The sequence below is a fragment of the Lampetra planeri genome, chromosome 11, assembly GCF_965212315.1.
Source record: "Lampetra planeri chromosome 11, kcLamPlan1.2.h2, whole genome shotgun sequence".
In the NCBI taxonomy this organism is placed as follows: Eukaryota; Metazoa; Chordata; class Hyperoartia; order Petromyzontiformes; family Petromyzontidae; genus Lampetra; species Lampetra planeri.
In genome coordinates, this window is record NC_136117.1 from 6509917 (window position 1) to 6536577 (window position 26661).

The 26661-nt window shown below is 50.2% G+C and overlaps 1 protein-coding gene across 1 annotated transcript in view; it reads right to left on the reverse strand.

The window, feature by feature from the left end:
* LOC144721235 (filamin-C-like) overlaps nucleotides 1–26661 on the reverse strand; it is a 95515-nt gene that overhangs the window by 28044 nt on the left and 40810 nt on the right. Inside the window, exons 7-27 of the mRNA XM_078598687.1 lie at nucleotides 25752–25829; nucleotides 24856–25018; nucleotides 23144–23344; nucleotides 22284–22421; nucleotides 20326–20449; nucleotides 19305–19441; nucleotides 18271–18464; nucleotides 16717–16830; nucleotides 15406–15549; nucleotides 14750–14873; nucleotides 13820–13980; nucleotides 12614–12704; nucleotides 11495–11670; nucleotides 10501–10618; nucleotides 9182–9483; nucleotides 7959–8205; nucleotides 6862–6924; nucleotides 3056–3226; nucleotides 1620–1782; nucleotides 869–1029; nucleotides 253–444 (exon numbers count right to left, since the gene is read on the reverse strand). Of these exons, the coding sequence (XP_078454813.1) occupies nucleotides 253–444; nucleotides 869–1029; nucleotides 1620–1782; nucleotides 3056–3226; nucleotides 6862–6924; nucleotides 7959–8205; nucleotides 9182–9483; nucleotides 10501–10618; nucleotides 11495–11670; nucleotides 12614–12704; nucleotides 13820–13980; nucleotides 14750–14873; nucleotides 15406–15549; nucleotides 16717–16830; nucleotides 18271–18464; nucleotides 19305–19441; nucleotides 20326–20449; nucleotides 22284–22421; nucleotides 23144–23344; nucleotides 24856–25018; nucleotides 25752–25829 (3262 nt within the window). The remainder of the gene's footprint in view (nucleotides 1–252; nucleotides 445–868; nucleotides 1030–1619; nucleotides 1783–3055; nucleotides 3227–6861; nucleotides 6925–7958; nucleotides 8206–9181; nucleotides 9484–10500; nucleotides 10619–11494; nucleotides 11671–12613; nucleotides 12705–13819; nucleotides 13981–14749; nucleotides 14874–15405; nucleotides 15550–16716; nucleotides 16831–18270; nucleotides 18465–19304; nucleotides 19442–20325; nucleotides 20450–22283; nucleotides 22422–23143; nucleotides 23345–24855; nucleotides 25019–25751; nucleotides 25830–26661) is intronic.

Here is a 26661-nt window from a genome sequence, read left to right on the forward strand (position 1 = left end):
CCTCCCCCTCGTGACGATGTTTACACATCGCACCAGGCGACTCATTTGAGGCTGAGGCGACCTAGGGGACACCCAGGACCGCTTCAGATCATATCGTCACCCGTGTTGGCCACGAGCGGAAATCTAACCCGATTCGCCGGGTTCGTAGCGCAGCACACAAGACGTAGAGGCACACTAGAACGGAATTTACAATGCTGAGGACGTTTTGGGCGGCAGGCCTCTCCCCCCCCCCCCCCCCCCCCCCAGGAGTACCGTGTGGTCCCTGTGCGGTGACGTCCAGTGCGGCGTCCCCGGCGCGGCTGCAGTCGACGCTGAACATCTGCGGCGCGCCGGCCCGGACAGCGCCGACGACGCCACCACCGGCACTCAGGCCCAGCCCCGGGCCCGAGCACCGCACCTTGGCTGGGTTCACCTCGTCCCGCACCGGCACGCCAAACGGGCTCCCTGTGCACGAGGCGGACACGCGGTTAGGGTGGTGGTGGTGATGGCTACGGTGGAGGTAGTGAAGGTAGCGACTGGCGGTGGTTTCAATGGAGTCGGTGGTGGTCACTGTGGTGAAGGTTGTGGTGGCGATGTTGATGAATGTGGTGAAGGTAGTGGTGGAGGTGGAGATGATGATGGAAACCGTGGTGGTGGTGACAGAAGCTGTATTCGTGATGGTGATATTGGTGGTGGTGGAGGTGGTAGTAGGAGTAATGTGGGCAGTGGTGGTGGCAGTGGTGGTGATGTGAGTGATATCGGTGGTGGTGGTGGAAGACACCGTGATAATGTCTGAGCCACAAAACTCATCACATCCACTGCACCTGACAGACACTGGAGTCCGGAATATTATGCACCAAGCGGACCATTCGTTGACTCCAGCAGTCACCTGTGATGGCCGTGCCCCCGTAGGTGATGTGGAAGAGGTATTCGCCCGGCGACGAGGCGTGGTACTCCACGGTAAACCCGCCCTCCGGGTCCTCCTCAAACGCCACGTGCGCCTCGCCAGGGCCCTCCACGTGCAGTCCCAAGCCCCCGCAGCCAGCCGCGCTGTACGGACACACCGACGTCAACATCAGTGCCCTAGAGATTTGTGGTGCTGCGACGTGGCCAGGAGATGGCAGCACAGCAAGCGCTCTTGAAGTTAAATTGTCAAGATTTTCAATAATATTTCTGATACATTGAGGTGGCTCAAGGGGCGAATGGCATGTTTGAGTACTGTACCACACTGCTGAAAATGTGAGGCCTTCAAGTGAGCTGATGATCTCAGCTTAGTCACCAATGACTATACAATAACGTGGATACATTCGTTTTTATTTTTATTTTCTTGCTTTGAGAACCAAGTGTTAAGTTTGATAGTGAAATGACAAACATAAGTTTGAGACCAACTCATCTCGAGTGAAAGAGTGACTCCAAAAATGTGTTCTGTGTCATGATCTTCCAGTGCTGTTCTCCAACACAAGGTGTTTCACCGCTCGCTGTGAGGCTTGTTTAGGGGCCAATCTCTTTATCTTTTATTCCATGATGGCAAACCCATAATCGGAGCAATCAAATCAACATTTTCATTCGTTCAAAAACCAACAACGAAGGTGTCAGCCGGCGAGAGAGTGGGCGATCGCTGGCGTGTCACCGGGACGCACCGCGTGTCGATGGAGAACACGTTGGCCCGGTGAGTGAGTCCTCCCTCCAGGCCGGGCCCGTGCACGCGCACGCGCGAGGGGTCGCAGCCGTCCGCCACGGCGACGCGGAACGGGCTGCGTGGCACGCGGGCGCCGGCGTAGGTCACCTCGACCGCGTGGAGGCCTGCGGGGCCGGTGGGAGGGGGGGGGAGGAAGCGGGGAGCGCGATGGCTTCGCGTGAAGCTCGTGCTCGCACTCTCCCGTGCGGTGGTCGATAAGGAAATGTGGAAGTTACCCCGGTACACAAACTATTTGTCCTGCACCAGGCCACGTTCACTGCGGTGCTCACCTCTGTGGAAATATCGTGGCGTAGGAATGGGAACTGTTTGGTGTTCTGAGTAATCTCGGTATGGCATGGCGTTGCATGCCGGCCTATTTCGCTGAAATTAACTTATGCTGTACATGAAGCAGTCTTCTTCCTCCTTAACCTCCTCTCTCATTCCTCTCTCAAAGCCTCATCTCTTCTCTATTTCCCATTCCCTCCCTCTTCCCTTCACCCCTTCCCATCCCTCCCCTGCCCTTCCGTGACCCCTATGTGCCCTCTGTTACGGTCACTCATTTCTCAGCCCTTGCACGCCCCTGCCATCTCAAATTTAAACTATGTAAAGCGCCTTAAGTTTATGACCAATGAATATATACATTCATATATGTGTGTGTGTATTTGTCAATGTTTTATGTATTTGCTGTATGTGTGTATGTGCGTATATAATACGTGTGTATAAGGAATGCGTCCTTGAATTTCAGATTAATAAAACTCCTAGATATGACATTCAGAAAAATAAAAAACACTTTTTATTTCACTTCCATTCTTTTCCTGCCAAAAGTGCCGTCATGTGACACCATTTTGATATAAAGAAAAGATTTATAGCGAAGCTATAATTTCAATGATGAAACTTTATTTTAACAATGAAAATGCACGATTCATATTTAAAACGACGATATCTTTTGTGCAGACAATTATATTTAAAAAAATCGATAATACATGTAAATCTGAACATGTAAAAATAAGCATCTGAAATTGGGCAAATAAAAAAAACAATATCTGAAAAATTAAATTCAATCAAAAACTGGTCTCTGGTGTGCATGTGTGTATGTGCTTGCATGGGGAGCGGTAGTGTCGCGGTTAGCATGCTGCTCTCCAAACCTGGAGAACCGAGTTCGATTCCTGCCCATGGCCATCACCAGCGACGGTTATCTGAACTGGTCCTGGGCCACCCCTCGATCGACTCAGCCTAAAACAAGTACCCGGTGTGATCTATAAACATCGCCACTAGGGAGACAAAGACGGCCGGGCGTGGTGCCGGCCTTCAAAGGCGCTCGCTAACAGCACTTGCCCCAACAGCCTGTCAGAGCTAGAAGGGGGGGAGGATCTTTGTCTTTGTGTGGGTACACAGCACCTGTCTCCCTGGGCACGTACTCCACGGCGTAGGTGCCATCGTGGTTGTCCGTGACGCTGCCCTCCGTGACGACGCCCGACGGCGCCGTCACGGCGCAGCGCACGTGGTCCCCGCCGCAGCGCGAGACGGTGCGCGCGTCCACGGCGAACTCTGACACCGCGTCCCGCAGCGCTGGATGGGATGGGGGGGAGGGAGACGAAGATAAGGATCCCCCGTATAGCCTTGACAGACGGTTGGGGCAAGTGCTGCTAGAGAGCAGCTATGAAGGCCGGCACAGCGCACGAGGGGGTGTGTGGGCAGCAGCACGCCCGGCCGCCTTTGTCTCCCTAGTTGGCGATGTTCACACATTGCACCAGGTACTCATTCGATCTAGGGGAGGCCCAGGACCGGTTAAGATAATCGTCACCGGTGTTGGCCGTAAGCGGGAATCGAACCCGATTCGCTCGGTTCATAACGCAGTGAACTCACCGCTGTGCTATCGCACAGAGGCAGGACTGGAGATTGAGACAAGAACATTCGTGATCAAGATGAAGAGGTCAAGGTAGGTGGGTCAACGTGGCCAAATCCACGCCGTAATCTATCGCTTCCATCTTCCTGCCAGGTCGAGCAATAATCCAGAGTGCCGCGGCGAGACCTCTCACTGGCACTCGTAAACGAGACCACAACACCCCAGTCATCAAATGTCCGCCCTGGCTCACAATATAATCCAGAGTCAACTTGGAAATCGCCCTCAACATTCTCAAAACCCTCCATGGACCTTGCTGTCAATCTCTTCCCTGGCATCTCTACTCCCCTTCACATGTCCAGTCCAGCAACAAAAGCCTTCCGTCAAAACTCCCCACTGTTTACTGCTCCCATCGGCTGGAACTGCCTTCCTCTGTTGGCCTACACTGCCGAGACCCTCCCACTGTTGAAGCGTATGGCCAATACTCCATGTGCAGTACTCCTGTGTACCTGCCTGTGTCTGTGAAGTGCACTTCTACCATAACCTCTTAACATCTCCCTCTCTGGCCTATCAGATTCTACCTAGCATTCTTTACCCTGATGTAAAAATAAAACCCCTGAATTGAAACACCCCTCATCTTCAAACTATGTAACCGGACATGCGTTCCCTTCTTGTACAGCATCTTGCAATGAAACCACGTTGTGATCCTTTATAAATACACACCCCATTGTATTGCAATTGTATTGTAACCGTTGTGAAGTTCACACGAGACCTCCTAGATCTGACTTCATGTCTCCTGTAGTCACTGATCGCTGCGTGCCACTCCAATGCCAATGCCAGTAATGTCACTCTCTCGAGTTCTCACCTGCTTAAACGACAACGATCTTGACTTGAAGCTTTCGTAACTGCAGGGATTCATATTACTACTAGTAGTAGTAGTTTTTTGTTATTTTCTTTGAACCTATCTATGTGACTTCATCGAAAGACCCAAGCACATAAACAGCAACACTTTGCTTGTGTAATTGGCTCACACCTATCCCTCTCCTCCCGTGAGCGTAACGAGGGGACAGACCGGCTAATGAAGACAACAACAACAATAACAGATGAGTGACTCTACCACCGAGGGACACCGGAGGATCGTGGCAACTTTTTCTTTCAAAGTGTTCTTCTGAGGAGCATTCGTGCGTCTGTAATTATGACCCGACGCACACCGATGGACCCCCACGTTAACAACACCTCACTCACTGCTCTAATACAATCTTTAATTTTCGATTTAAAGCTTTCGTGACTGCAGGGATTCATCTTTTTGGTTCTTTCGGTAAAGTCACGTAGAAGGGAAATAATAAAAGAATAAAAATAAAACATAATAAAATAATTATTTTATTATGGTTTATTTTTTGTTTATTATTTTTTTTTATTTCCCTTCTACGTGACTTTACCGAAAGAACCAAGAAGAACACTCTTTAATATTTGTACATTCTGTAAGTGTACGCGTCCACATCATGTTGTTGTTACATCTATTATTTACATTTTGCTGTTTTTTCCTGAATTATTCTGTTGCCTGTAGTCACTTTAAGATGTTTCTTGTTCGTGTTTTTGTTTGTTGCGGTTGCACCCGAGTCAAGAGCCGCATGGCTCACAGGGCGATACATAATCAATGAAAACCGAAAATGAAAACTGAATCCCTGTTCAGCGTCCATCACAATCTCAATAGGTGCCCCTTGTACCCTGAATTGATTACACTGGTCAACAACAAAAAAACATTTTTTTCTGGCCTGGACTTTTGCAGCTGTTTTAGACTAATTTCAGGGTGCTGATTCCAAATCTTGCTCTATCACATCTCATTTTTATGCTATCGGCGTACCCCATTTTCATTGATTTTACCCGAAATTAACTCTGTCACTTATGACTGCAAGTTGTTTCGAGTCAGTGACTGCTTTAGTGTTAAAATATGGCGCTGTATTTTTAGGATAGTGTGTTTATAATATCATTTTATGTAGATATCCACATTTATTTAATATTTTTCTTCTGCAGTTTTTATTGAAAATGCAATATTTGATATCTCAAAAACCTGATGTGATAGACAAAAACTGATGCCAGATTTGGAATCAGCACCTTAAAACCGTTGAATTACCTTACGCCAGAAAAAGTGTGTTGACCAGTGTTACTCCACTGATGGGCGTGGCCTACTGTACAGTCACGTGAGTCTATGGGTCCAATCCATGGTCATCATTATCACCATTAACAATGATCCTCGTGATTGGTTACATTAAGGCCACACCGGCTACACGTGCCTCCATCCTAACTGCACACAATGCCCCATCCATCATGACCTCGCCATCCTGATTACGTTTGGAATGATTTCCCGCTACGTGTCATTCTGAACTTTCCAGTTGCTTAAACTGTGAGAACATGATTGTTTTTTAAGCGCCTATACCTATAGCCATTTGGTGGTAATTTTCATTAAAAAAAAGCTTAAATGAGTTTGATTTGGAAAAACAGAGATGCAACTTTATTCGAATATAAATTGACCAATTTCATTTAAAAGACATTCTTTTTTCCCCTACCACTCACACGCATCAGTGTGCTGCGATGCATTCATCACGTTCACAATAGAACCTTGATTGTAATTGATGTACGGCTTCTCTCTCAGAGTTTTCCATTTACAGCATCAAAATGCATTTATTACAACATACATATTAGAAAAAGGCATCCTAGAAGTGAGTTGGATAAAATAGTTTGCAAAGAAAAATTCATCCAAATAGATTGAAATAAAATCCACAAAAAAATGTGAACACTACATTTAATTTGAAACTCGGTGAACAAGAAACTAATAGCAATTTCCACTTGAGGTGTTCAGGTTGCTGGTTCGGGTCTGACCTATAAACTAAAACCGCGTGCGTTCTTGTGCTCCCCATCAACCCATCGTTTCTCCCCCGAAGCTCATTCTCTTGAGACACATCACACATGGTGACAATGGTTGAATCGGGTTTCTCTTTGGGCGTCGGTACATCAAAGGTGTGGACTCCACCTCTTCCCTCTGTATGGGATAGTGTGTTTCTCCCTTACACGTTTTCTTTGGGTGCTCTGGTTTTCTCCCAAATGAATTAGCTGATAACACCTTTTTTAATATATATAGCACCGCAGAACTTGGGCAATTCTTGGCGCCGACTCACCGTGCGGCTCCCCTCCTGCTTGTCTGTTGTTCCTCGCACCACTGACTCGTTCTCTGTCTTCAAAAGTGAGTGAACACTGTGCAGAGCATGTCAAGTTGAAACTATTGGAATTCTAACAAGCTGTGGCTGTCCGAGAGAGCAGGAGGAGTGAAGAGGAGGAGGAGGAGGAAGAGGGGACGTCGTACCTTTTTCCACCCCAGGACCAAACACCTGCACGCCGCTCGTCTCCACGCTGGGCTTCACCACGGCTGCACATGGGGGGCAGAGAGCGTGGCGGCGGCGGCGGCATTGGCACAGCGGTTAGATCACGCGAGGCCTCAAGGCCCCGGCCGGCCGTCTCTCTCGCTTACAAAGGCTACGATGTGTGCGCGCACGCGGACGGTCGAGCGGTCAACGTGACCCGCTTATCAGCTTGGTCCTCGCTCGAGAGACTTTTTAAAGGGGAAAGTGCTGGTCGTGACGAGCAAGTGCCATCTGGTAACAATTCTCTTTAGTGCCAACGTTAACATGCCAGGAGATATCCGCTAAGATTGAGACTTTGGCCACTGATCAAAATCCTGATTGTGATGTTTACGTTGCAGCTGGTGATGATTGATGACGGCGATGTGAATGATGGCGATGCTGATGATTTGGGGAAGCGGTGGTGCAGTGGTTGGCGCATTGTTCTGTGCCTGGCACTGGCCAATGGTAGTGGCGAGTGATATTCTGAACCAGTTCCTGGCCCTCTCTTCACCAACCCACACTGACCACCGTGGCCAAGTCGATTAAACAACTCCCACAAGTGACACGGCATGGGAGGCATGCATCTAGCAGCAGTGTATTGAAAATTGGCTGTAAATTATCATTAAGGACTATGCAACTTAACAAAGATTATCATTATTATAATGATGATGGTGACCAATGATGAGGATGATGACAATGTTCATGATCATGATGATGGCAGTGTTATTATGATAGAAGATGATGACAAATGCTCTTGATGATGATGATGATGATGAAAACAATCTTTACTGATGACGTTGAAGACGACAGTGCTCACAGTGACAATTCTATTGGGGATGACGATCTTCATCAGCAATTATGATGTCAACGCAGATAATAGCAATGACTAAAAAACAAACGCAAAGACAATGACCATCACGCGTTGAAAAACGATGACAACGAAGGCCATCTCCCCCCCCATCCCAGTGAACGCGACCAATTTCGGCCCGACGTTCGCACGACGTTGACCTGACGTTCACCTGGGACCCCCCCCCCTCCACCGCCCGCATGCCCCCCTTACCGGTGAAGGGCGATCCGGGCACGTGCGCGTCGGCGAACAGGATGTTGACGGCGTACTCTCCGGCCTGCACGGGGAGGTACGACACGGAGCACGTGCCGTCGCCGTGGTCGTGGCACTCGAGACGCGCCTCGCAGGGCCCCTCCACCGTGAGGCCGAGGCCGCCCACCCCCGCGGCCGTCGTGTCCACGCAGAACTCGGCCGGGATGCCCACCTCGCCCCCACGCAGACCCTCGCCCCACACCCGCACCTGTCAGGACACGCCACCACCATCACCCCACCATCAAACAAAGATCCCCCGTGTAGCCTGAGCAGACTGTTGGGGGCCTCAAGTTGATGACGATGATGATGACGATGATGTTTTCAAGTGTGATGCAATGTAAAATGCAATGGCTCTTGTTTTGTGGGTGCGTGCCTAGAGGGAGCGTCCCCTGATTGTTCGACCCGAGTTTGAAGCTTCCTTCGTGAAAAAAAAAATTGCAGGTCAAGGCCACGAGTGGATGCACAGCGCCGTCTAGTGGCGTCGCTATGATATAACTGTTAACATAAAAAAAATAAAACTTCCTCAACGCCATAAAATAAACTTTTTTTTTACCAGGTAAGACCCCCTGAGCTATGTAGCTGTCTTTCAGAAGCGACCTGGCCACAAATGATAGCCCAATAAAGTGGCTTATCATGTGGAAATTTATAGCAGCCATATACTCTAAACGCCTGTTCCTACATATGTGCATACACAAGCCGCAGGTCAAAATATATATTTATTAGGGGTGAGTTTTGGATAAACAAAAAATGAGGGTTTCAGATTTTTTTGATTTTTAAGGACAAATTATATTCTTTCTCAGATTTTCAGATCATTTACAGTTTCTAATATCAACGGGTGTCTGTGATAATGAACCGTGACATCGCCTGATGCGATGGCGCTACTCTTTGGAGGAAAACCGCAGATGTGATATCACAAAAGTGACATTAATTCCCGTGATGATGTCACATTTTCAGACGAATCTACAACAAAACAAAAAAATAATTTTATATCATCTGAAAAATCAGGAACAGAATCCCTAACATTTACATAAACGACGCCATAAAACACAGCCGACCTCCGGTCGGTGTCTCCATACCACACGTGGCGACACCGAACAACGGAGGTCTTGTTCCAGTACGTCGGAAACCCACGCGGGAAACGAATAATCCGTGTGGGAAACGACGTTGAGAAGAAGGCGTCACACCTTGCTGGGATTGGCAGGCAGCACGGCCTCCATGAGGAAGGGGCTGCCCGGCACGGGATGCCCGTCGTAGGTGACGTCCATGCGGTGGGGCCCCGTCTCGAGCAGCGTGAAGAGCAGCGAGTGCTCCACGGCGCGCCCGGGCCACTCCTCCTCCTCCGCCGCCGCCGCCGTCTCGGCCAGCGGCTCGGAGGAGCAGGGCACCGCGTGGCGCGCGGGCGACAGCAGCCTCGCCTCCAGCTGGCCACGGCCGCCGGCGCCGCGCGTCACTACGCGCACCTCCTGCTCGCAGCCCATCTCCAGCTCTGCGGTGGTGGAGCGGGCGCAACGTCGGGGATGGGTCAGAGGTCGCCGTCGCGAGCGGAGGGAATGCACGTCTCCCGTCGTCAACTTTCGACGTCTGTAGAGTGTGTGTGTGTGTACGAGTGTGTGTGTGTGTTGAGCTACTTTCGCACCGTACATAGCCAAGCGTGCTAATCGGAGGTGCTAATGGAATGGCACTCCCAACATAAAATTTACTCATTCACAAAGATTAAGGGGTGTTTCCCAACACTGAAAATTATATAAAAATGTTGTCGTCTTCTCCTTGCGTGTGCTGCTTAATAAGCACGGACTCTGTTGGCACTTGCCTGCAATCCAGCATTTTGGAGGCAAGGCTTGGGAACGTCATGCACATTTATTAAACTCCCAAATTCCTTGTGCTGTGAGGTTTATACAAAAAAGTCAAAAGCTGTCAATTCAACGACAGTCCTTCCACTCGGAATTCAAAATCGTCCTTAAAATGGACAACCATCCCAATGTAGCAGGAAGTCTCGAGACTCGATGAGGCTCAGCGAGATCACCGCATACAAGAAGATCCTGCCTCAGCAAGGCAGTCAGCCAGATCACGGCACAGACGGCAATAAAAACCTGAGGATTTATTTTAATTTAAATACATTTATTTAGTTTAATTTTATTTTATTTCTACATATGTGACTTTACCGAAAAAAACAATGGGTATAGTAATTTCTGCAGTCACGAAAGCTTCAATTCTAGATTAAACCCTGAGGAGTCTGGCCATCAGTTCCAAAGACAATGCATATGTTTTGCCACAAGTATGTGTGGTTAATGCAGACGTGGTGCCTTGCAATATGCATCTATTTGGTATTTAAACATCTTAGCAACTCCTGTTTTATTGCCAGAACGTGAAAGGCCTATTCTTATTTTGCCATCGTCTTTGCTACTGGCAAAAAGGGTCCCGTAGACATGAATCTCTGTCTGATGAGTGGAGTCGGGCTGGGTGTGACGCAGCTTTGCCGGCCAGCACAGAGAAGGGGCCTCACTTGTTCCGAGCCCCTCCACCCGGATCTTGCCGAGGTCGAGCGGCGGCGCCACGGTGACGGGGAAGGGGCTGCCGGGCACGTGGTCCCCTCCGTAGGTCACCCCCACGCACACCCCGCCCTGCTCGCGCAACGGACAGGCACGACAACGCACGGCTCGATCCAGTCAAGTCGATACGGGGACCGCACCGAACGGGCACCGTGGCGGTGTTTGGGAAAGGCTCTTCCCCGCAGCGGCAGACCACCGAGAGGCGTACATACGACAGGCCACAACCCTGCTGATGAGACTCGAAATGTGATGCTGGAAAAGACCGGGACAGGAGACTCATCGGCAAACTGCTGCTTGTTAACAAAAAGGGCCGCCGTGTTGCCGAGTAAAAAAAAATCTATTTTCACATGGAACATCGGAATTTTTTGCCTGTCTGCGCATACAGGGTGGTCCAAAAGTCAGCACACGTAGGGTAATTTGTATTTATTTTAACAAACCTTTAACGTAAAGAATAATCAATGACAACGTTGCAATGACAGTGTTAAAATAAATGAAATAGCTCTACGTGTCCCGACTTTTTGAGCCACGCTGTATATTTGCACATGGTCCTCCGTGACGGTGCCAAATGAGTTTCACTAATTTTCTATCTAAATGACATTGGACACGAGACATTGGAGATTTGTATCTCACTACATTTCCGCCATTAGTTTGTACTTTGAAAGTATTTTTCCCATCTCTGGCAAGTGGACAAGAGAACCAGATTACCTGGAAGACAAAAAAAAAACAACCCAAAACACATGTTAAGAAATAACCCTCTCAGCTCCTGCACAGATGGAGTCTATCCACTGCTGCATTGCCATCTCCATGCCACCTCGCAGCCCAATCCCGATAAGCGTCCGATATTCCTCGGCAGTCTCCCCGTCCAAGTCCTAAGCGGGCCAAACCGTGCGTCGCGAGAGACGTTCAGCCTGCGAGCTCTGACGGTGTGGGGCGCCCGCCGGCACGCACCTGCTTGTCCGGCGTGTACTTGACGGTGTACGAGTAGTCGTGGTTGTCGATGATTTCCGATTCGAGGATGGGGACGGCCGCGCCGACGCGCGGATCCTCGAACTGCACGTCCAGCTCGGCTTTCCCCGCGCCGCGCGTGTAAACCGTGAAGTGCGCTGGCTTGGCGGCCTCCACGCCTGGTGGGAGCGGCGGTCATCGCTCGTTCACTCGCCGAGTCTCAACACCCTTCACACACTCGTCCTGGTATGTATGTACGTACGTACGTTGAACTGCCTTCCCACTACCGTGCGAAGCCAAACGTGCCAATCAGAGGTGCGGGGGGAAGGACAACAAGCTAAACACAAAAAGCAGTTAAATTTCGATTTAAAGCTTTCGTGACTGCAGGGATTCATCTTCTTGGTTCTTTCGGTAAAGTCACGTAGAATGGAAATAATAAAATAATAAAATTAACAAATAATACAATAATTCTCACGACGTTTCGTCCACAACGCAAGCAGCCGTCCTCAGGTGAAGACCAGGTCTGTCGGGGAGACAGCGTCTTATTTCCATTCTACGTGACTTTACCGAAAGAACCAAGAAGACAAAAAGCAGTTCTAAAGATATTAGTTTTCAATCTAGATTATTTAAAAGTGCACAGCTCCCAGTGGCTTTCTAATATCGGAAGGAACAGCGTTCCAGACGGCCGCAGAAGCGCATCTGAAAGCACGCGATGGAGTGACCGTCTTTGTTCGAAGGTTAGCCAAAAGCCGCTACGAGGATGACCGGAGTTTGCGTTATGGTTTACGCTGCTTAACGAGATCGGCAAGGTACGGTGGCTCTCTTGTGGCAAGCACTTTGTGTGTCATGAGTGCGACCTTAAGATTGATTCATTTGGCAACACGAAGCCAATGCAGCCCAGCGAGCACTGTACGGACATAGTCAGATGTTGCAGTACCCATCACGACACTTGGCAAAGAATTGTGTTCATGCTGCAGCTTGGTAATGCATTTGCCAGACGTCCAACGGTATAAAGAATACATGATGATGATGATGATGATGTGAATGTCATCGGCAGCAGCAGCACCATCATCAGAACATCGTCAGAGCAGGAGTCACAATGGAGAAGGGAGAGTTCGTTACCGGTGGCGTTGATTCCAGGGCCTTCAACTCGCACTTTACTCGCATCGTGAGACGGAACGACGTCGATGCCGAAGGGACTGCCGTGAACCTCCTGAGGAACAGAGCACAATGCAAAAAAAAACACATGTTCAACCCTGATAGAAAGGGACAACTTTATCTGAGATATTGTTCTACTAGGTTTCATGGAGTGACTCAGAAGGCCAGACTCACGTGTTGGTCAATGTCCTGAATTTTGGCCAAAATCTGCTAATGTCTCTGTCACCAACAATGGAATAACTTGCCAAGGTTATGTGTTTTGATCGTTTCTTTAAGATATCAATCTGGTTCCTTGTCGTGGTTTGTGATCTTTCAATGTCTAAATACGTCAGTGTTGGCAGAGTGTAATGTGTGCCTAGGAAGGTTCCCCTGAATATATATTTCCCCTTTGAAAAAGGTCCACAGGCAGTGCATCATCTGGGCACCCATGAAAAAGTCCCCAGCTCCGAGACAACGCTACGCATTTATCCCTGGGATAGATTGGCGGTGCAGCAGTTCAGGCCCTGCATTACGACCTGGTGAACCGAGTTAAATTCCTGGCTGCGGCGAACACCGGTGGCCAGTGATAGTTGAACCGCTTCTGGGACCCGCTCTTCACCAACCCTTCACCGAGCAGCATGGTGAATTGAGGTCATGCAAACGTCGCAGACAAAACGCAGCAGGGGGAGGAGGCCTTCATCCAGCAGTGGATTGGCAAAGGGCTGTACATTACGATGATCATTTATTTATCACTGCCAATGGAAAGATCAGCGGCTGAGTCTGCGGTCTCAATTCCTGCGACCAATGCCCAGGCCATGGTATCCCCGGCATTTGTGCGTGCGTGTGCGTGGTAATGGGGAGTGGTAGTGTGGCGGTTCGTGTACTGCGCTACGAGCTTGGAAGCCCGAGTTCGATTCCCGCTCATGGCCAACACCAGTGACGATTATCTGAACTGGTCTGGCGCCACCCCTAGGTCGAGTCAGCATCAAATAAGTACCGGTGTGTAAACATCGTCACTGGGGAGACAAAGGCGGTCGGGCGTGGTGCTGGCCACCCACCCCCCTCGTGTACCGTGCCGGCCTTCGTAGGTGCTCGCTAACAGCACTTGCCTCAACAGTCCGCTAAGGCTACATACGGGAGATCTTTGTCTTTGTCTTGCGTGTGTGCGTGCGGTAGCGACGAGCGCCGCACCTGCTCGCTGAAGAACACCATGATGGTGAATCTGCCGGCGCAGGGCGGCGTGTACTTGACGGTGAGCGTGTCGTTCTCGTTCTTGATGATGTCGAAGTGAACGTCGCTGTCGACGGGGCCCATCGCGCCGGCCGCGCACTTGATGCCCACGCTCACGTCCCCTGGCGGCACCACCACGGGGCGACCTTGCGTTAGCGCTGACCTTTGTCGAGAAGCACTTCGACTCACGTGCACACACGGCCAAGGGCGATTGGGTGACGTGTGTAAATCCTCATGTTCTACAAGTGTTAGAAAGATGACATTTTGACGCAAATATAGACAAGTTCAGCCTTACAACTGGAATGTTGCTAACACCTCCATTTATGGCATTGGGACATCTCCATGAATAGTAGCCCCTTAAGTCATTGGTAGTGCCTTTAGTTACCGGAAGGATTACGTTAGTCCATAACAACGTTTAACAACAGTAAATATATTATTACACGTGCAATTTACCAGTAAACATGGAATGTAGGGCAAACGTTGAGCCAACGGTTCCAAGCACGTTCCACCGTTATAGCCCGATGCTGCACGCCTAATTGGCTGAGGCATGCATTGTGCTTAAATTTATGATGAAGATGATAATAATAATGCTGCTGCTGCTGACAATGATGACGTTACTGCCGACGACAACGCTGATGATGGCAACGCTGACGACGACAACGCTATTGGGGATGACGATCTTCATCAGCAATTATGATGTCAACACAGATAATAGCAATGACTAAAAAACAAACGCAAAGACAATGACCATCACGCGTTGAATAACGATGACCACGAAGGCCATCCCCCCCATCCCAGTGAACGCGACCAACTTCGGCCCGACGTTCGCACGACGTTGACCTGACGTTCACCGGGCACTCCCCCCCCCCGCTGGCGACGCACGGCACTCACCCTGTCCGGCCTCGCCACAGTCAACGGTGAAGTAGGTGGGCTCGTGAGCCTTGACCTTGCCGGACTCCACGCCCGGACCGTACACCCTCACTCGCTCCGGGTGGCACCCCTCCCCGACGGTCACCTGCGACAAGATGGCCGCTCCAGTCACACGGGGGAAGTGGTCATTTTGCAGAGAGGTCTGGGCCATGCCGCGGGAATGTGGAATTTCCCGGCACTGAGTTCAGGGCGACGAAGCGAGGCGGGAGCGCCGCCTCGTGGACGTTTCGGCAGAGCGGCACTCGTGCGGACTTTGAGTTGAAAAGGGATACTTGGACGTGCTTTGTGGATTGGTAATTACGCGGATTCTAGATAGCACGATAGACTTTATACACAATGAACCGTGTCTGGCCGTGAAAAACAATGAACATTACTATCTTGAAAAAAATCATCGTGCTTCCCCGAGGTTAACTAAGCCTAAAATGCGTGCAAAGTATCGTGGCATTGTCAATGTCAACATCTGGAAATCGCTCGTGTGTGGTACTGGCCCCACACGTTTCCACACGTGCTAATAATTGGAATACATCATCCCAAATATATGCATGCTAATAGCCCATGTTGAACTGGTGTAATGTCTGGGCGAAAGGAGGCTCCCCGTCTGGCCCGCGAGGCTGTACCCGGAAGGGGCTGTCCGGGATGTTGACCCCAGCCCAGGTGACGATGATCGTGTGCTTGATGGGCTTCTCTGGGGTGTAGCAGCACTCGTAGATCCCACCGGGCCTCTCCGCCACCTGCACGGCCACCGGCTGTCCCTCCACGTCCTGCGGATCAAACATCCACACCCCCTGCCCTTGCAGTCGGTACAATAAAAACGACGACGACGATGTAATTCGGTGTCATTAGCCGGGCGGCGGTGGCTGTGCACGTCAGTGATCCAGCACCGTGGAGGCGAATGCTGGCGGATGTCTCAAAGTTTGAGAGAAACTCCCTTCCCACAGGTGTTATGGAGGAGCCATTGCTTTGGCTGGCCAGGATAAGGCGGGACAGCAGAGTGCAGACTGAGAGCATCTGATGAAGTCAGTTGGAATTACTGGCGAAATGTCGTACTCAGATTGTAAATGTTGTGGCTTGGCTCTCCAACACACCGGTGTTTGCTGTACTAGTGACGAATTGGCATGGTCTGTTTACGTGACAAACCTTACTAGTTGGCTGTATCGGGTGGTGGCGGGTTTAACGACACATTTATAAATTTACGCGATCTAACCCAAAAAAAACTTGTATTATGCATAATACCATCTGTGCCTTCTCAATGGGATAGAGTGTTTTCCCCTTGCATGCATGGATTTTCTCTGGGTGTTAATGTTTCTTCCCACATGTATAAACACTAATTGGCTGACAAAAATATGAATATATCGAGGACTGCAGAACTTGGACAATTGTTGGCACTGGCTGACTGCCTGGCTGCCTTCCCACTTGTCTGTGGTTCATAAACAATCGTGAGATGCGATTTGCATGATCGACGTTTCATAAAACCAAACATTATCATTATTTTATTCATCCAGTAAGGGTTCACACAGTCACAAGTCTTTATTCAGCAGAGTGCCGCAATTATGTGATCAACCCGATTCCTTTTTAATCGGTGTTATTGCGAATTTGCGAAGCCGTGAGAAAATCACAGTGCCCCGGGAAAGTGCACGAATAAGAGTGGATAGCACTACAACTGCACAGATAAGAACTAAACTACTTGCTCTATGGCCTAATGCACGGCTGGTTAAATAAGGACCACATAGTATGATTTTTTTAAAATAGAAATTAGGAATTAACAAACACTATGACCGAAACCTGCATTTTTATCGTATTCAATTACCAGGTTTGTAAGGACAAAACATATACCCCGCCGGCGAATGTACAACTCAGAAAAATACAAATCTCGAACGAAACCATTTTTATTATTTTTCTACTCCCACGCGCAGTGGAGGTGAGTTCACCTGCAGGTAGACTTTGAGGTTCCCTTTGCCCCCTGCTCGGGCGTCGACGCTGAAGTGTGTGGGCGTGCTCACGAGGCAAGAGTTGGCATCCAGCCCTGGGCCACTCGCCAACACCTGCACCAACGAACAAACGGAATCAACATGTTTATTTAGACCGGAGGAATCCGATGAGCTTTGAAGATATTTTTCACAGATGTCCAGTAGGGGCGGGTCAGAACTTAGCAACAATGAACAATAGAAAAATACGATCAGAGTGCAGAGTATAGGAGAAGTAAACAAATCACTTTAACAACATTTGCTTAATCTTGTTAACTTATTTTCCAGAAGTGACTGGGCCACAAATGATAGCGCAACAAGTAGCTCACCATGTGGACATTTACAGCAGCAAAATTATATAAATGCATGTTCCTAAACGTGGAGAGGGAAAAAAAAATCCAGAGGACGCGGAGCAAAAAAGTGCCGCCAAGGCAGAAGAGGTGCTGAGAGGCGGCGGAACGAAACAACTTTTCAGGGTGGCAGGAGACCGGCAAGAGTGGGCTGAGCAAGGGAGGGGTTGGTGGGGGTAGGGGGTGGGCAGTGGTGGTGCAGTCGAGAGCGAGACAAGCCAGGCAGAAGACACACGCGGAGAGACGTGGCAAGAGACGAAGAGATAAAGCAGAAGGACAGGCGATATGAAAGACAACACAAGAAGATCCATGAGAGGTGTTTTGTTGTGTTAGATCGCTTAAATATAATTGTGTCGTTCAACACCGCCAATTAGTAAGGTTTGTCACGTAAAAAAAACGTGACAATTCGTTACCAGTACAGCACACCGGTGTGTTGGAGATTAAACCTGCAACATTTACAAAGCCCGGAGGGGTTTACTCTCCAACACACAAGTGTATTGATACAGTCGCGAATTGGCATATTTTGTTTACGTGAAAAACCAAACTAATTGGCTGTGTGTTGGGTGGTGGCGGGTGCAACGACACATTTATATTTACGCGATCTAACCCAACAAACCTCTACTATGGATAATATTGGTCGCTGAAAGCCGACGTGTTAAACAAATAAAGCAAGTGCTAAGATGTTCAAACACCAAACATATACCTTTTGCAAAGAATGAATTCTATTCTGGCTTATTCCAATGTGTTCAGGAGCTAAATGCCAATGTTGAGGCCTACTCGTCACGAGAGGGCTTCAGGAGAGAGAAAGAGACAAGAAGAGATGTAGAGACAGACATGGGGACAGGTACAAAGAGACGGAGAGCAACAGCCGGTCGGATATGGAGATCGGTACAGAGATACATGAAGAGAATCACTGCTCTGTCACTGACACTATTGCTATGCATTGTGCTTCGTGAAATAATTTCAAATTTTAGGGGCAGTGCCGAGGATAAATAAAGCCACGATATTAACCAGGGCGGCCGCCGGGCCTCGAACCACGAACCTCCGCGACGAGCGGCGATCTAGCGCCACCGTTGCGAAAGGGCAAGGTTGTTTTTAGTTTTTTAAAGGGCTCGAGGCGCGCGAGGCGGGCCGGGAGTGGCGGTTTAGCGCTGGGGCGGTGACGAACCCTCTCGGGGAAGCAGTCCCTGCTGGCGGGCAGGATGTGTGCCATGAAGGGGCTCAGCGCGACGTCCTCCTCGTCGCACAGCACGTGCACCGCGTAGTCGCCGGGCTCCGTGGGGACGTAGCGCACGTCGCACGAGCCGTCGCCGCGGTCGTCGCACGCGATGCGCGCCTGCGACGGGCCCTCGATTGAGAAGCCTGCGACGAGGAGGAGAGGGGGAAGGAACGGGCCCTTCCGCGGGTCAGCGTCCAGCGAGATCGCTATTCGGCTGATTGATAGTGCAAGGGAGGGAACTGGACTGGTAATGATCATCATCGTGACATCATCGTAACCGCGCGCCTCCGATTAGCACGGTTGGCTAGGTATGGTGCGAAAGAAGTTCAACTACGTACAACAACAGAATCGCTGACATCATTCTCGTGCACATCCAACAATGCATTGCTGGGTGAGGGTGTTCCCAACACCGTGCGGATTGAGGTTGTTTGACCATGCTGTGGCTTGGCCGCACCGGTCAGTAGAGTTCAATAATATATTTTATTGCACTACCCTTTCCTGCTCACCACATAGCCCCACAGCCTTGAACAATCTGTGTTGCATAGTGGTGGCCCATCTAAGCACTAGCCCGGCTCAAACCTGCTTAGCTTCTGGGATGTGGCCAGGTTGGGTGCATTCCAGGTGAATGTCCGTAGGCACCGTCATCACTATCATCATCATCATCACTGTCATCATTATCACCACTCCCATCATCAACATTGTCATCATCTTTCGATTTAAAGCTTTCGTGACTGCACGGATTCATCTTCTTGGTTCTTTCGGTAAAGTCACGTAGAAGGGAAATAATAAAATAATAAAAATAAAACATAATCAAATAATCAAAATAAAACATTATAAAAAATGTTCTATTTTTATTATTTTATTATTTCCCTTCTACGTGACTTTACCGAAAGAACCCATCAACATCGTCATCATCGTCATCATCACTGTCATCATTATCACCACTCCCATCATCAACATCGTCATCATCGTCGTCACCGCACCCAGGGTGCCGACGTCGGTGCCGATGGCCTCCACCACGAAGTCTGCGGAGCGGCCGGCCATGCCGGTCTCCAGGCCGGGCCCCCACGCGCGCACCTTCTGCGGCCCGGCCTCGGCCGACACCAGCACCTCGAAGGGGCTGCAGCACCACGCACACACACACACGCAACGACACGACATACATACAGCACACCTACACATCAGCCACGACTGTGTGTGTGTGCGTGTGTGAACGGAGTGTAGGGTTAGGGCGCTGCGCAGCAAACCGAGCGGCCCGAGTTCGATTCCTGCTCACGGCCACCACCAGTGACAATTATCCTGGGTCACCCCTAGGTCGACTCAGCCTCAAATGAGTTACTGCTGTGGGAAACAAAGGCGGCCAGGTGTGGAGCTGGCCACTCAACCCCTCGTGTGCCGTGCCGGCCTTCATAGGTGCTCGCTAACAGCACTTACCCCAAAAGTCTGTTCAGGCTACAAGGGGGACCCTTACACAGTCTGTCTTCATACACCGAAGACATTCACGGCAACCACGCGAGTGTGTCTGTATCGGGTCCATCACAGTCACATAACGTACATGCAAATGCAGCAACCAACATGCACGCGTGTGTGTGTTTGTTGGGGAGCGGTGGTGTAGCGGTTAGCGCGCTGCGCTATGAACCTGGCGACCCGGGTTCGATTCCGGCTCACGGCCAACACCAGTGACGATTATCGGAACCGGTCCTGGGCATCCCCTAGGTCGACTCAGTCTGAAATGAGTACCTGGTGCGGTGTGTAAACATCGCCACTGGGGAGACAAAGGCGGTCGGGCGTGGTGCTGGCCACCCACCCCCTTGTGTACCGTTCCAGCCTTCATAGGTGCTCGCTAACAGCACTTGCCCCCACAGTCTGTTAAGGCTATACGGGGCATCTTTGTCTTTGTTCGACAAGGCACTGCATCTCCCCGACGACACAGACTGCCGGGCGTCACGCATCGGAGCACGCAACGTGCGCTTGGCGCGACAGGCGTGAGACTCGCGCACTCACCTGCGGGGGATGTGCTTCCCGCCCCACGTGATGGTGATGACATGGGGCCCCACGGCGAGGGGTTTGTACTCGAACTCGTGGACGCCTTCCCCGACCTCCCGGTGCCTCATCGGCTCCTCCCCGCCTGGGATGCACGCGGACGGACAGGATGGCACTCGCGACACCGGCGACAGAGGATACGTGTGTGTCCCCCCCCACCCACCGCCCCACCACCCCACGTCTGTTTCCCCAAAATGAAATGTTCATTCTCCCAAGGCACCGATTATAGGGAATGTTTGGACACCATTATTGTTTGTTGTCATGAAATGATATCAATTACTTGCCTGTCAACCCGTACGGTTTGCAGGGAAATGGAGTAAAAAAAGAAAGTGTTGGGATGGGATTTTGTAGGATAAATGTTGAGATTTATAAAGGCACGGGGTGACCAATGAGGTCTGAATTGGTCTGTAATAAGGTAGGGCACTGATAAGGGATTGACAGGTATGCAATTTTCCGACATAGCCATGCATTCTTAGACCCTAAATGTAGGCCCAATTTCCACAGTTATTTATGAAATAATCGCTTAGTTTGCTTTCAGTATAGTTTCACATTTGCATACCACTTGTTTGGTCCTAACATTGTCTGAACCAATGCGGCTGTAACTTTTTCAACCACTCCTCACGAACTTACCTCAGCAAAACCTCACCGTAAATCTAACGCTGAAATGTGTTCGCTGAAAAGAGCAAATATTAATTCCTTCAGGGGTACAAGTAAGTAAGGGTGCAAAATTGCTTGGCAGTTTGAACATTTATCCTGGAGGGGACAAGTATTCATTTGCAGACAACAAAATCTGGGTGGCACCAAACCACATATTGCACTTTAATTGCGTTATGTTAAATCTACGCTTTTGCTTTTCGATTTCATCAGCAATTATTTTTCCAATTGCGTTTGCGTAAGTCACATCATGCACGGTCTCCGAGCGGCGAGATGACCAGTGCTTGACAACTCAGGGGCATTTGGTTCCGTCTCAGCGTGGATGTTCAACAAAGTCCAGCGACAGTTATGGAGGTCTCCGAGGGCTTTCCTGGTCCCAGTGATCCGTGAGATTTTGCTGCGTGAGCGCGAGGTCACGAGAATTGCTCCAAATGCATCGATTCTCATGCCAAATGAGCGAGAATCGAGAGTTCTGCATGGAGTGGGATAAATCAATTTTTTGAACTCTCCCCCCACCCTCCACACATCCCTTGTCAGTCGAGCAACATGTGACATCAGAGAATGGCACTGGAGGATGCCACAGAGCCACATTGGCGAGTCATTCCCGCACGGTTGACTCTGCACGACGCGAAAGAAGTTCAACATGGGTTACATCACAGTAACACTCCCTTATTCACCAGGAGACAGAGCTCCTTCCAAGAAGGGTTCACCGTATGTCATTCATCCCACGTGTTTATTCACTGCCCGGATTTTAACCGGTGGTGCTGCCCTAGCAATTTTTAACAGGCGTAGTACTACCCCCATTAGCCACCCAGCAGCCACCATCCAAACAATGGTGAATGAGTTTGATAAGTGCTTCTCAAACCCCAGCCACCCCCCCCACCAAAAAAACTACCACAGTTCACAAGTCCAGGTTCGCCAATCTTCAAAAAAATACGAAGTTATCGCACGCTGCGCGCATCTGACTGAACGGTGTTGAAATCACCAGCAGCGGAATTGCAAATGAGCGCACTCTCACCCTGGCTCCTGTGCCCATGTGAAGGTCACGTATTCACTCGCGCAGCCAACGCGACACATGCCCTTGCCGAATCAAATCCCACAATGAAATTGACGATGGCAGAACATAAAGGCAGATTTTAAATTCCTGCCGCACCTCCGCCAGTAGGGAGGCCCTGATTGAATGGAGCTCGCGTTCTGCGGTGAGCGAGCGATCGATCGAGCACGAGGCGAGACAGGGGCGTGAGGGGCCAAGTGGGTTGACTCACGAGGGCTCCTGAGCAACACGTTGAGCTCCCCAGAGCCGGCCTGCTTGGTGAGCACGCGGAAGCCGGCCGCGTCGCCCACGCGCACGCCTCTCGACTGCAGGCCCCGACCCGATGCTCTGCAGGCGCCCGGGTTGCACGCTGAGGTGTGGGAGGGGGGGGCACGGGTGGTGGCGATGGTGGTGGTCGTGAGAGTGGTGGCGGTAGGAGTGGTAGTATTGGTAGTAATGTTGGTGGGATCAGTGGTGGTGGTGATTGTAATTGTGATGAGGATTGGATTTAAAAAGATTAATTGATGCACTCTCATTACGAGACATTGCTCATCACAATTACCATCAATGAACATTGCTCATAACTTGCAAATTCACCAATTGCCGGAAGCAGGATTAATAATGCAGAAATGCACTGGCAGTGAGACTGAACTTTAAAATGCACATGGTTCACACTCAATTATTTTTTGCACTAGGAATTAGAAACATATATACAACCAGACCAAGACACACAGGAGACGAATGCACATTACGTAAAACGTTACGTCGGACTGGGCACTGAGAAGTTAGACCCAACCGAAGCGATGTAGATAAATACATACGAGCGTTGTACGCAGACAGACTGAACCACACCAACTTACGCTGAACATTATTTGGTGATGCTGTTGCCGCGTTGACAGTGGCGCACGAGCACAATTATCAACAACAACAAAAAACTCAACACATTCGTCTATAACTCAGTGACCTTAAAACTAAAAAGTATATGTATAAAATCGACGATGTTTTGGGAAATTGCCCTCCATAGCACAGTTACGCTACGGTCAGCCCCATGCGCATGGGGCAAGGGGCTCGTGGGCCCGGGGTTCGACGCACCCTCGCCGATGTTCACCGAGAAGGGGCTGTGTGGCACGGCCGCGCCCGCGTAGCCCACGGACACGACGTGGGGGCCGGGCAGCAGGGGCCGGTACGTGCAGCGCAGCACCGCGTCGCGCCGCTGCTCCAGCGTCATCTCGACGGCGTCGCGACGGCCCCGCGGATCCAGCACGACCACCGCCACATCGCCCACTCCGGCGCCTGCGTCGTCGCCACACGGCACCACGGAGTTTGCGTTTGTCTCTCTCTCTCATCATCATCACGGTGGCTAGGAGATGTTAACTCCCTCGCCTGGTATGCAGGAGGTCGTGGGTTCGATCCCGACCCTGACGCCTGTTGTATATTTGGAGTTTGCGTTTGTCTCTCTCTCTCATCATCATCACGGTGGCGAGGAGATGTTAAACTCCCTCGCCTGGTATGCAGGAGGTCGTGGGTTCGATCCCGACCCTGACGCCTGCTGCTGTATATTTGGAGTTTGTTTGTCTCTCTCCCCGCGGTTGCTTGGATTTTTCTCCGGGTCCTCCGGTTTTCCCCTCCCCATTTAGAAACATTCGTTTACAGTATTTGGCTGCTATAAATTTCCACGTGACAAGTCACTTTGTTGAGCTATCATTTGCGGCCAGGTCTTACCTGGTTAAAATGTTTAAAAAATATGTTTAGTTTAATATACCCCGCGGGGCCAGAGAGCTCTCACTCACGCCGGAGCCGTGCCGCAGCGTATACCGACACCGTTCGGTTTGCCGACTGCCACCGGTGTACGTACTGCTGCGAGCGAGGTACCGAACCTGGCAGCGCATTTGTACTCATCGAGCAGTGGGAGGTAGCAGTGACGGACGCTGGAGCAATGGCCGCACGACTTTAGGGGGCTTCACGTCTTCGTCATTGCACACTGAGCAAGCATCGCAAAAATGGAAGATTTAAATCTAGAAAGACACCCGCGAATAAACTGGGGCTCTCAAGCACAGCGAGTTGACAGCGTAGGCCCCAGTCTCCAATGAGTGAACATTTAAAAAAATCCATGATATTTTACGTGTTGTTTCGCTTAATTCTGCTAATTCCACCTCTGAGAAGTACAATATTTTGTTTCGCTTGACACATGACAAACACTCCGTGTAGACCCCCCTGTATAAATGATGTGCCTCTCATGTAGATGAACAGGCCAATTGCAGATAGAGTATCTTCTTGGTTCTTTCGATAAAGTCACGTAGAAGGGAAGTAATAAAATAATAAAAAATAAAACATAATAAAATAATTCACACGCCGTTTCGGCCACAACGCAAGCAGCCGTCCTCAGGTGAAGACCAGGTCTGTTGGGGAAACAGCGTCTGAGGACGGCTGCTTGCGTTGTGGCCGAAACGTCGTGAGAATTATTTTATTATGTTTTATTTTTATTATTTTATTACTTCCCTTCTACGTGACTTTACCGAAAGAACCAAGAAGATGAATCCCTGCAGTCACGAAAGCTTTAAATCGAAAAATGCAGATAGAGTACTTCACGAGCTCTGGGTGGTGCACTGCTCACTGCTAAATATCTGAACGTAATTATTATATTTTGCAACGTGATTACGCGACGCAAAATCGGAAAGTGACCGACACGAAAGAAGCGAAGTGAAAATAACAATCGTCACCGAACAAAATACACGAACAATAAACAACAATGGCCCATTGCGTAATCGTCTAAGCCCACCCCTACACCAGCCCCCCCCCCATACCGGCGGTGCAGATGTCGAAGTAGGTGGCCTTGCCGGCCACGTTGCCGCTCGGCTCCAGGCCGGGCCCGCGGGCCGTCACCTTGCCGGCGTCCCCGTGGGGCGGCGCCACCAGCACGGGGAAGGGGCTGCGGTCGATGTGCTGCCCCGCGAACAGCACCGTCACCTGCCGGGGTTGGTGGGCCGGGGCGAGACCGAAGGAGATGGAGAGCGCGACACTCAGACACACAGAGAGAGAGAGAGGTGTTTTTGCGAGCCGCGGATCACCCCGGGGCCCCGCCGTGCGGAAGTTCTCGCCGGTGGGGCAGCCAGGGCAGGGCGCACCTGCAGGGCTCACCCACCGGGTGTTTTTGTTGCTATGAGAGCGACAGCCATTATACGACAAACACAATAAGTTGGACAATATTTAATAAAATGTAACACCGGATAAAGCAAATTAAAAACAAACAAGTAACACGATTCATCTTCTTGGTTCTTTCGGTAAAGTCACGTAGAAGGGAGATAATAAAATAATAAAAATAAAACATAATAAAATAATACAATTCTCACGACGTTTCGGCCACAACGCAAGCAGCCGTCCTCAGGTGAAGAACAGGTCTGTCGGAAAGACAGCGTCTGAATGAACACCGCCAAGCTTGGCAGCGTATATCTTCCCCCCCTAACCCAGTTTAAATATACTGGGTTAGGGGGCGGCGGCGGCGGCATCGGCGGCATCGGCGGCAGCATCAGCGGCATCAGCGGCAGCATCATCATCAGCAGCATCATCAGCAGCAGCATCATCAGCAGCATCATCATCAGCAGCATCATCAGCAGCATCATCAGCAGCATCATCATCAGCAGCATCATCAGCAGCAGCAGCATCATCAGCAGCATCATCAGCAGCAGCATCAGCGGCTTGCCTTGTGTGGCCCCGCCACGCGGGGGCGGTAGACCGCCGCAAAGGAGCGCTGCTTGTCGTGCCTGGGAGTCACCCGGGCCTGCTCCGCATCACACACACACACAACCCCGACCAGAGTCAGCACCACCAGCAGCATGGTCACAGCGTCAGTAGCAGAAGCAGCAGTCACAGCATCAGTAGCAGTAGCAGAAGCAGTAGTCACAGCATCAGAAGCAGTAGTCACATCATCATGATCATCAGTAGCAGAAGCAGTGGTCACATCATCAGCAGCAGAAGCAGTAGTCACAGCATCAGAAGCAGTAGTCACATCATCAGTAGCAGAAGCAGTAGTCACAACATCAGTAGCAGAAGCAGTGGTCACATCATCAGTAGCAGAAGCAGTAGTCACATCATCAGTAGCAGTAGTCACAGCATCAGTAGCAGAAGCAGCAGTCAACACATCAGTAGCAGAAGCAGTAGTCACATCATCAGTAGCAGAAGTAGTGGTCACATCATCAGTAGCAGAAGCAGTGGTCACAGCATCAGTAGCAGAAGCAGTAGTCACATCATCAGTAGCAGAAGTAGTGGTCACATCATCAGTAGCAGAAGCAGTAGTCACAACATCAGTAGCAGAAGCAGTAGTCACAACATCAGTAGCAGAAGCAGTGGTCACATCATCAGTAGCAGAAGCAGTAGTCACATCATCAGTAGCAGTAGTCACAGCATCAGTAGCAGAAGCAGCAGTCAACACATCAGTAGCAGAAGCAGTAGTCACATCATCAGTAGCAGAAGTAGTGGTCACATCATCAGTAGCAGAAGCAGTGGTCACAGCATCAGTAGCAGAAGCAGTAGTCACATCGTCAGCAGCAGAAGCAGTAGTCACATCATCAGTAGCAGAAGCAGTAGCCACAGCATCAGTAGCAGAAGCAGTG